Below are 10,515 nucleotides of genomic sequence, written 5' to 3'. Positions count from 1 at the left end.
GTGTGAGAGAATCCAGAATTACAGCCACATTGTTAGTTTAGGACTCTGCCTGCCCACAGCCAGTCTTTGGACAGAGCGTGTCTGGACTTGCTGAGTTCTACTGTCCTGATCACAAGAAGGGCATATGTGCCATCTCTAGGTTTGTAACTGCTGGGTCTCACTGTTGCCCCAACTGAAGTCGTGGCTTCTTCAGGCTTGAACCTAATTTTTTTCCCTGAACAAGAGATTTATTATTCCCTCTTGTCAGTCAGTCCTGTCAGCTTTGTGTCATAGGAAGAGACGTTTCCACCTTACTCTAGATTAAGGTGCTTACTGTCGGAGAACTAATCATTCAAAGTGATTCATAAGGAAGTTTCTGGGTGACAGAGGCATAATGGTTTCTCTTCTTTGCACTAGCTGGATCTGGCCTCTCAGTATATCAAAGCAGCTGTGAAGAACACACCCACCGTATTCCTAATGACAGATTCACAGATTGCTGAGGAGCAATTCCTGGTTTTGATCAATGATCTCTTGGCATCTGGAGAGATCCCGGGGCTTTTTCAGGATGATGAAGTGGAAAATATTATTGGTGCCATGAGGTCACAAGTGAAATCTCTTGGAATGCAAGACACAAGGGAAAACTGCTGGAAATTCTTTATAGATAAAGTTAGGCGGCAGTTAAAGGTAGGAGTCTGGCTGTTTAGAATGTGTATGGGATCACACAGCATTTTTTACTTTGTCTTAATCCTGGATCGTTCCGTAAGCAGTGCACAGGCGTTGCTGTCTGCCGGTTTGTGTTGTGACTTCATAAGACTGGGATAACGTCTAGTGAAACTCATTTTCAAAGTAACTTCCACCCAGTCCCTACATTTATACCTATGGGCTTTCAAAAGAGTTCAGTACCCAGCAGCTCCCCGTCAGGCACCTAAATGGGAGCTGGTGTTTTAAAGACCTGGTCTCCCTTGTAGGTGCTGAGCTCTTCTGAAATCTGGCCCCAAATCTACAGACCTTAGGGCATGGTTTTGGGCATATAGATTGAGAGGCTGGTTGGCGACAAGGTTTTGGTTGTGTGCTGTAGTTTACTACTCTTCAGAGGGGTAAAGAACTGAGCGATAATTAATGCTTTAATCCGCCTCTATTAACCTACCATTTAGCTGCTCCATTTCTAGGAGCACATTTTATTGTCATGTCCAAACTTGCGTCTCTTCAGCTCTTGAGAGTGGCAGTTATACATGTGGGACCAGGTGTCCTGCTGCAGACAGTTCTCGCTCAGGGCAGCAAAGAGGGGCTGAGACTCCCTGATTTTCTGCCTAGCCTGGCATAGCCTGGGGAGCCCTCAGTCAGTGGAGGATAACTGGAAATCAGCATGCTCCATTCACACCTTCTCTCCACCCCACCCAACATGCCCCTGTGCCGGGGGCTGCGGGGAGTGGGTGTAGGGGCTGACCACACTCCAGATGAAAGTGCTCAGATTCTATGGTGATAGGCAGCAGCATAAAACCCTAATGTAGGCATAGCCAAATTCCATCCCCTTGTGCCTGCAGGCCAGTGTGACAGTGAGTCTGAGCCATGGATTCTTGCACACAGGAGAATGAATCTGTACTGGGCTATGCTCAAAGCAAGTGATCTGATAAACACAAGTAGGGAATCTGCACCAGGTTCTTTCCCATGCCAGCAGCATAGAAGGTCTGGGCCCTGGCCAGCTATCTCCGGCTGAGATTTGTGCTGCTTTAAGGAGCCCCCAGCTGGGTGTGGAGCCGCCCAGCTGGTTCATACACTGCCACCACCTGCAGCCCTCCACCTGGTGGAGAATGACAGGGACATGGCCAGAGCACCACTGCGCTCGAGTGATTCCCACATCCCAGACTGCTCCCTGGAGGCCACGGCCAGCGGGCACTGGTCAGAGCAGCCTTTCAGCTGCACTCACCACGTCAGCACAGAACAAGCTGCAAGGTCAGGAGGCCACCAAGGAGCCCCTGGCTATGCTGAGCAGGTACTGGCTGCAGTAGGAAGTCTGGCCCTGGGGTCGAGCTTTTGTTCTGATCCCAGCTTGTCACATGCTGTCATTTGCTCTGGTCCCAGGTCATCCTGTGCTTCTCTCCTGTGGGTTCTACGCTGCGTGTACGCGCAAGGAAGTTCCCTGCTGTGGTTAACTGCACGGCCATAGACTGGTTCCAGGAATGGCCTGAAGATGCTCTGGTGTCTGTCAGTGGCAGATTCTTGGAGGAAACTGAGGGAATCGAGGTGAGCAGTTGCCTCCTTGGCCTGAAGTGCTGTGGTCTCCATCAGCGTTTGTCCAGCGGGTGTGATGAACCAATCTCATTGGCTGATGGCTCACTCATCGCTTTATCCTCCTCACACCAAGGGGTATTTGACATAACAGCGAACAGGGGAACCCTTAGAGAGCTCCCCTGCCGCTTTTTGGTTTCAGTTTAGCTGAATTCAAAGGGGTTCAGATTCTGTAGAAACCTCAGGCTGTGAATTGGTGTACAGAGTTCATAATATTAAGTAACGGAACAGCTGCAGCCTTCTTGCCAAGCATAGATGATGGCTAAACCTTCTCTCTCTTGTCCTTTGTCTCCTGTCAAACACACACAGAATAAATCCCCAGGGAAATCAAACATTTGACAAAGCAAGGCCCTCTGCTAGTGCACCAACGTTACCTACAGAAGATACAGAATTTGAGGCATGCAGAAGCTAAGGACCTTAATAACATTCATTTTGATGATTTGCATCATATTTTCAATTCTTAGTCTGCGTGTTAACACACAGCAATGCCGTGAGAAAGGCGGTGTTACGTAGCCTACCCTGCGTCTTGGTACTTGAATATGTAACCTCACTTTACATGAAGGCAGGAGTTTGCACTGAATGTCTATAATGAGCCTGTATTTAGTAATGGGGTAACTGATTGTATGTATGGTCCTATTGCAGCCAGAAGTCAAGATCTCCATTAGTCAGTTCATGTCCTATGTCCACAAAACTGTAAACGAGATGTCCAAGGTCTATCTGGCCACTGAGAGGCGCTATAATTATACGACACCGAAAACCTTTCTGGAGCAGATCAAACTTTACCAGAATCTGCTTTCTAAAAAGAGAAGAGAGCTCATTGCAAAAATCGATAGGTTGGAGAATGGCTTAATGAAACTTCAGAGTACTGCATCCCAGGTATGTGTGCCCAGGGACACCGTCACCGAATCCATCCTGATCCACGGGTTTTGTGGGTAGTGCTGGGAGCTGTTCGTGAGATAGGAAATGTTCTAGTTCTCTAGCACCTGGGCAGAGCCCACATCTGGGAGCCAGCCCCATTCCCTGTGCGGCTGCAAGTCCCACGCCTCTTTGTTCTCCATAGTGGAAACGTTCTTAGAGATGGGCAAACCTGTGAGCAGGGACATCATTACTTGACGTGGCCCTGAGAGCCCTCAGTCTGCCAGGGGCTACGCACAGGTCACAACTGTCCCTGCCCCAGAGAGTTCACACCCCAACGTGTGATGGCAGATGGCAGGGACAGACCACAGCCGCAGCAGGCAGGGGAGGGTGTGGACTGGCGAACGATCTGTTTGTAGAGCTGAGCAGTGGGCCGATGCGCCACTCATCCGTTTTGTTCTTCGTCCCTAGTCCTGTCTCCTTTACGATTTGAAACCACGTTTCCTCTAAATGTTTCACCAGCAATCTGAGAGAACAGGCGCTGCCTTCCTATGCGAATCACTCAGCTGCTTGTCCTGTGTCTCGCACCAGAATGTTCCGATTTCTACTGTGCTCTGTACAGGTTGATGACCTAAAAGCCAAACTTGCTGTCCAAGAACTGGAGCTGAAGCATAAGAATGAGGATGCAGATAAACTGATCCAGGTAGTAGGTGTTGAAACTGAGAAAGTGAGCAAAGAGAAAGTGATTGCTGATGAGGAGGAGCTGAAGGTTCAGGTCATTAACACGGTACGTTCACATCTCCCAGGACAACAGTGCAGTTAGCTAAAGCTTCTGTCCTGAAATGGCATCACACCATGAGGCAACAAAAGGCAGTGAGTACGGACTGACTGACAGGGAACGCTGCTCTGATGCTCTTGAAGGGGCGGCAGCACATCCCTTCTGCCAGCTGCTGTATCGGAGCAGGGCAAGTACATCTGGAGAGACAGAAAAACAACTTTCCCCAAATTGATATTTAGTGATGAGGCCCCATACGCCGTGACTTGGCCCAAAGCACAGTGATCTGCATGCATGCCCCAGGAAACGGCAGGGGTGTGAGGCTGCCTTTGCACACAGCACTTACGGCTCTTGCAGCATACCTCATTATTCCTGGAAACTCTTCCCTAGCTGTCTGCAGACAAGCGCTGGTTCTTACTGTCATTTGTGACGGCCCAGCCAGGTGAGAGCGAGCCCCTCCTGTACCCACAGGCTCTGCGCAGTCCCTGTTCCAAAGGGCTCCCGATCTCATCTCAGACCCTGTCTAAGCAGAAGCTGACAGTAAGGACTGGACGGACAGGTGCCCCTGGATTAGCCGTGTGTGCAGGCTGTGGCTGTGGCTCATGTGTGTTGGCGGTTGTTATTACTGGTGATAAATGAGCAGCTTGGTAGCTGGCACCCCCGCAGGGCCCTGCCTGGCCATCCCCAGCTGTCAGGGTACTGTGGCAGCCCTGGCCAGGGGCCGTCTGGGGGGTGGGAATGGGGAGAGGGCAGTGGCTTTGCAGTCGGTGGATGAGGTTGTTCCACACACAGGGAGCACAGGAGAAGGCACAAAGATGGTTGGGGGAAATGGACAACTGGCTTTGTTGGGAAGCTGCCACTCAGCTCGGCACGCTGCCTGTGCCCACACGGCAAACCCTAGTTCTGCGGAGAACTGGGCTAAGTGACACTGCTTCAGCCTAGCCGTGGCAGAGCTTTTCAGTGCTTGGGACAGGCTGGTTTACAGCCCTGCAGACTGACGTGGGCAGTGGCAGCTCAAGCTCTTCCCCCTCGCCTGCCAGTTTTCCTCCTCTTTGCCATGTCCAGACTTTACTCCCTGGGGTCCATTCACGCCCATCAAGCCTGAGCCCATCGTCTGAGACGCCAGAGGGGGAGCAAGCTAGACACAGTGACGATGTGAAGTGGGCACCTGTGCACAGGAACTGGCCAGAGCCCAGCCCCCTCCTGCAGCCCGCATTGATTGTTTGTGTTGCTTCCGTCAGAACGTCACAGAAAAACAAAGAGCCTGTGAGACTGACTTGGCTAAAGCGGAACCTGCTTTGTTAGCTGCACAAGAAGCTCTAGACACTCTCAATAAGGTAAAGACTTGTCTGAATGGGCAGGAAACCCTTTCCCTGGTTCCTTTGTATCTTCGGGCTGGTAGGAACCAGCCTGACTGGAGTCAGAGCTCTCACTGCACAGCTAGACTTGTTACAGTCACTCTTCGGTAACCGCCACCCATGCAAAACTGACCGGGCGTCTCTGCTCTTTTCAGAACAACCTGACTGAGCTGAAATCTTTTGGGTCTCCTCCCGAAGCAGTGGTTAATGTCACAGCAGCTGTGCTGATACTGACAGCTCCCGGGGGCAAGATACCAAAGGACAAAAGCTGGAAGGCAGCTAAAATCATGATGGGGAAAGTAGATTCTTTCCTTGATTCCTTAAAGAAGTTTGATAAAGAGCACATTGCTGAACCCTGTCTGAAAGCATTTAAGTAAGTGAAACACCCACAGAACAAGCGTGCTAGAGCCCAGCCAGGCAGGGATTGAATGAAAATGCGGGGCCACATCGATGTGTCGCCCCACCTCCCTCATTCCCAGAACGCAGGTGTCCTTGTGCCTTACTCTGTAGGAGCAGTACGTTAGAAACGCATGCTGGGTTGAGCAGTGCATGAAAGCACCTAGGAGAGACCCAGCTCCGAGTTGTTGTGTATCTGGTGTACACAATGCCCATCACTGCCGTAAAGAAGTGTTTAGTGGTTTGGGAATGGGGCATTATCTGAAGGGGTGCGGCCTCTGCTCTGGGGCTCTTGAGGACCATTCCATTCAAACAGGATCCCTTTTCCCCCGCCCCCGTGTTGGCCCTGACGCAGAGCCCCCTTTTCACTGATGCCTTTCCTGCATCATTCTCTGTGATCACAAAAAAGGTGGGCAGAGATCTGCAGGTTGGAGCCGTTTGGGAACCAAATTTCCATCTGGCAGAAAATTTCACATTTCTCCAAAAATGTTAGTTCCAAATTGAAACAAAACTTTGGAACGATGCAATTCTCTGTAGAATGGAGCAAAAAGTTCCATTTTGGAAGAACCAATTTTCTAAAATGTCTGAGCTGACTCCCTGGCCAGCTCCCAAGTAGCCAGAGAGCCCACCAGGTAGGCAGCCTGGAGAGCTGGGTGGGCTGGCAGGCAGGAAGCTGCAAGGAGGGAGCCAGGTGAGCTTGCAGGACAACCTGCCTGCATGCCTGGTTTTCATCAAAAGTTTTGATAGAATTAACAGGTTCCTGCAGAAAGTTTTGATTCTGTTGAGGCTGCATTTTCTGATGGAATACTGTTCTCTTGGAAAATTTTCAGTCAGCTCTGCATCTGCATGCCAGTCACGAGGCAGTTCTGGGACCAGAGTCAAAGGTCTTGGCACTAATGAAAACCAGGCCTTGGTGGGTTAAGCTGGGCACTCGAAGTCAGTGACCATTTTTGAAAATTTGGCTACAAATGACCTGTCCCAGGCCACCGAGGAGCGTCAGTATCAGAGCCCAGATTAGCCAACAACTCTTTTAATGGCATCTTGATTTGTATTTTTCTCTTTAGGCCCTATCAGTCAGATCCAACCTTTGACCCTGAGTTCATACTCTCAAAGTCAACAGCTGCAGCAGGTCTGTGCTCCTGGTGTTTAAATATTGTCCGCTTCTATGAAGTGTACTGTGATGTCGCACCCAAGAGGCAGGCACTAGAGGAGGCTAATGCAGAACTGGCAGAAGCACAAGATAAACTCAGTCACATTAAAAACAAGATTGCAGTAAGTGCATGTTACTCTCACTAGCAAAATACCCAGCCACAAACTTGCTACCTCAGTCAATATCTGTTTTAATTGGTTGGCATCCATCGTTGGTGGTAATGGTTAAACTGTGGATCAGAAAATGAAGCCAGAGGTGAGCTAGATAGATTCCTAGATGTCTATGAAGTCCAGGTAGGAGAGACTTGCTTTATCCTGGATACATGCAGAGCCTTTTCCCTCCTCTGTGTATTGTGTAGCACTCCCAGTTTCCATATTTAATAGGTAATTGCAAACATCTTGGTTTTTAAAGGACCTAAATGCCAACTTGGCCACTCTAACAGCAGAATTTGAAAAGGCAACAGCTGAAAAAATCAAATGCCAACAAGAGGCTGATGCTACTAACAGAGTCATCACCTTAGCAAACAGGTACCGTGCAGCTCATGACACGCACTTCCCTGGCACCAGCCAGGACTGTGACAATAGTGATCTTCAGTGTCAGCTGTTTAATTATTAGCCCTGATATTCTAGAACATCACCTGCTGGGGGAAGAAACTTTTGAATGGTATGAAAGACAAAGCTAGAACACACTGAAAAATCCCTGATATGGGCATCATTTCAGTTGCCTCATTTAGTAATGGTCACTTGACATGAATGTATCTTTAACAATGGGTTTAATGTAATTACAGCTTGTCAGTATAATATACAATATTGTCAGTAAATAACCTGCGTTCCGTCAAGAGCTTTCTTTGTAAGGCTGCCCAGTTATTATAGGTTCAGCATCCTTGGAAGCAATCACTCTCTGCATACGCCATCATTACTCAGACTGCTTCAAAGAGTGGCAGTGCACAACTGTTAGTGAATGTTTTTATTTCTCTGTTTAAGAATATCACTCACTGGGAAGCTCTAGAAGCCACTGAGCTCTCTGCAGACAGTGGCTATATAATCTTTCTCCAGCAGCTTGGAACTACAGCCCCAAACTCTTTTTGCAGAGCTCACAAAGAAGATGTAGAAATAGACAAAGATGCAGAGACTGTTGATATTTCCAGCCTCTGCAGTTACTCCTCGGCTACATCTAGTTGGAAACAGTCCTCGTCCCTGGGAATGGCTTAGTCACAGCACACTATTTTTTCTGATCTTAAATTGTAAATTCTCTAGACCAGGGCAGGGCAGGGCCACGAATCTTCTCTGAGTCTGTACAGGGCCACTGAATGCTACATGACTATCAAAATGTAGTCATAATAACCTACTTCTCTCCTTTGAAACCTCACTGCAGGCTTGTTGGAGGATTAGCATCAGAAAATGTTCGCTGGGCTGAGTCTGTGGAAAACTTCAGAGAGCAGGAAAAGACTTTGTGTGGGGATGTTCTGCTGATTTCAGCCTTTGTTTCATACGTTGGCTATTTTACTAAGAAATATAGGACTGAGCTGATGGACAAGTACTGGATACCATACTTAAATGAATTAAAGGTAAATCAGTATAGCACAGACATACAGCCCATTGCATTTGTTTCATGCCACTGGGGAAAGCAATGTAGGCTGTGCATAGGGCTGGGTATATGCAATTTGTTCCCTCCTTGTCTCATCATCCCATGACATTGTATTTGTAAAGACCCCACAAAGGGCTGTGGACCCCTGTGATGGACTCCGTTGTGTGGGTCTACGTTACAGAGCATTTTCAAACGGACTCCAGCTGACATGGGGCATAGCTGCCTTATCTCAGAATGTTCTCACTGCTTTAAGTTTTCATCACATCTTTGACTTATACATTGTTAAATAACGTAGTGCTCAATCGTCTGAGCTGGTGTTTGAGACAGACCATTAGCATCACTCACAGCCCGAGAGCAGCAGGTGCTTCAGAGAGAACTTTTGTGCTGCAGGTACCAATTCCTATCACACCAGGCTTGGATCCTTTGAGCCTTCTGACCGATGATGCAGATATTGCAACTTGGAATAACCAAGGGCTGCCCAGTGACCGCATGTCTACAGAGAACGCCACGATTCTGTGTAACACGGAGCGCTGGCCCCTCATTGTGGATGCCCAGTTACAAGGGGTCAAGTGGATTAAAAACAAATATGGAGAAGAGCTGAAAGCAATCAGACTGGGGCAGAGAAGGTTTGTTTGGGCACGTTGTTCTTTACAGCTGTCTGCTAATTTGTCCTCACAATACCCTCTGCAGAGCTGCACTGCCAGAAAGACGTGCCTTAATGATGAGACCAGCAGGCAGCTTCAGATCCAGCAGAACCCCCTGTTGTGATGTTATTTGTGCAAGGAGAAACCTGACTGTTTTTTTTCTGGAAAATCTTCAGTGCTTGTTTTTTGTATCTTGTACATGACACATCCTCTGCAGAGCCTCATGGAGGGCCCAGGCCCCACACTGTGGCATGGGGGGAAGGGTGCTCTGCTGTTCCCGCATTCCAGAACCAAAGTTACCTTTGCCCCCTCTGCCCCTCACTTCCTGAGCAGATGAGGATCCCAGTCCTCTTTCTGCTCCAGGAGCTGTCTCTGGGGGGGAGTGCAGCTCTCCTGAATCTGAGCCCGGCCACAGATGTTCTCACATCCTGCAGGAGGGTGGTGACGTTTGGCCCCTTTGCCTGGGGGTAGAGAGGCCAGGTCCTCAGAGCACTTGGAGCACTCTGGGTAGAGAGAGCGAAGTATAAGGAAAAACAGGCCTTCGGTGCACACAGACTGCCTGGCTGTGAACCTGCTGGCTAGGTCCTGATGCAGACAACCACCTGGGGTCATGTGGGGCCAGAGATAAGGGGCTGTTCAGATCTGAGATGAGACCCTGTGCATGTGACAGTGATAGGGCCTCCCTGATCAGAATAGTCTGAATTATTCATTGGATCCTGAGTCTGCTGGTGAAGGGCCCCCTTTGGATCCTTTATTTGTGCAGAAAGGGCCTGGGAACTGGCTTCCCCTGAGCAGCACTTCAGGCTTCTTCAGCACAGGTCGCTCCATAAAGATCTGCAGACAACCAAGTTTACCTGGGCAAGTCTGTTGGTGTGTGAAGGTCTGGAGGGTGTTGGTGTGCTCCCTCCTTTCACGCTGCCTGCAGGCAGTGTTTGCTTGTTCAGTGTGGTGCATGCAGTGGTTAAGGCTTCTCTCCAATGTGCTGCAGCTATCTGGATATCATTGAGCAAGCCATTTCAGAGGGACACACCCTACTCATTGAGAACATTGGTGAAACAGTGGAGCCTGTGCTGGACCCTTTGCTAGGCAGAAACACCATCAAAAAAGGAAAGTAAGTTTATTCTCATTCCTCTTGACAAAGGAATCTGAGCTATTTCAATCCTAGAACCATAGGGTTAGAAGGGGCCACAAAGGTCAGCTTGTCTAACCCTGCCAAGATGCTGGATTTGGTGTGTCTAAACCAGACTCCAGGGCCACAGATATAATTTTTACAACCCTGAAGGGCCATTGGTCCCTGCCAGCAGCAACATTCCTCCCCCCCGACTGCAGCCAGAGGGAAGGAGTTCAGGGAGGAGGATCTCCCATCCCCCTGGCTGCAACAGGGAAACTTTGCTCCACCTGGGTCCCTAGGCAGTGGCTCCCTTCTGCAGCCAGGGGGATGAGAGATCTGTGCTCTGCTCCCTCTGGCTCCAGCAGGGACCC

The 10,515-nt window shown here is 49.3% G+C and overlaps 1 protein-coding gene across 1 annotated transcript in view; it reads left to right on the top strand.

The window, feature by feature from the left end:
• Nucleotides 1–10,515, top strand: part of DNAH17 (dynein axonemal heavy chain 17) — an 84,576-nt gene that overhangs the window by 55,432 nt on the left and 18,629 nt on the right. The window contains exons 54-64 of the mRNA XM_067547171.1: nt 397–663; nt 2,062–2,223; nt 2,911–3,144; nt 3,746–3,910; nt 5,140–5,235; nt 5,412–5,629; nt 6,717–6,924; nt 7,214–7,329; nt 8,177–8,369; nt 8,780–9,015; nt 10,022–10,144. Of these exons, the coding sequence (XP_067403272.1) occupies nt 397–663; nt 2,062–2,223; nt 2,911–3,144; nt 3,746–3,910; nt 5,140–5,235; nt 5,412–5,629; nt 6,717–6,924; nt 7,214–7,329; nt 8,177–8,369; nt 8,780–9,015; nt 10,022–10,144 (2,018 nt within the window). The remainder of the gene's footprint in view (nt 1–396; nt 664–2,061; nt 2,224–2,910; nt 3,145–3,745; nt 3,911–5,139; nt 5,236–5,411; nt 5,630–6,716; nt 6,925–7,213; nt 7,330–8,176; nt 8,370–8,779; nt 9,016–10,021; nt 10,145–10,515) is intronic.

Source organism: Emydura macquarii, unplaced genomic scaffold (assembly GCF_026122565.2).
Source record: "Emydura macquarii macquarii isolate MOO-44397 ecotype Brisbane River unplaced genomic scaffold, CSIRO-AGI_Emac_v2 contig_1230, whole genome shotgun sequence".
Classification (NCBI taxonomy): Eukaryota; Metazoa; Chordata; order Testudines; family Chelidae; genus Emydura; species Emydura macquarii.
This window is presented reverse-complemented; position numbering and strand designations above follow the sequence as displayed.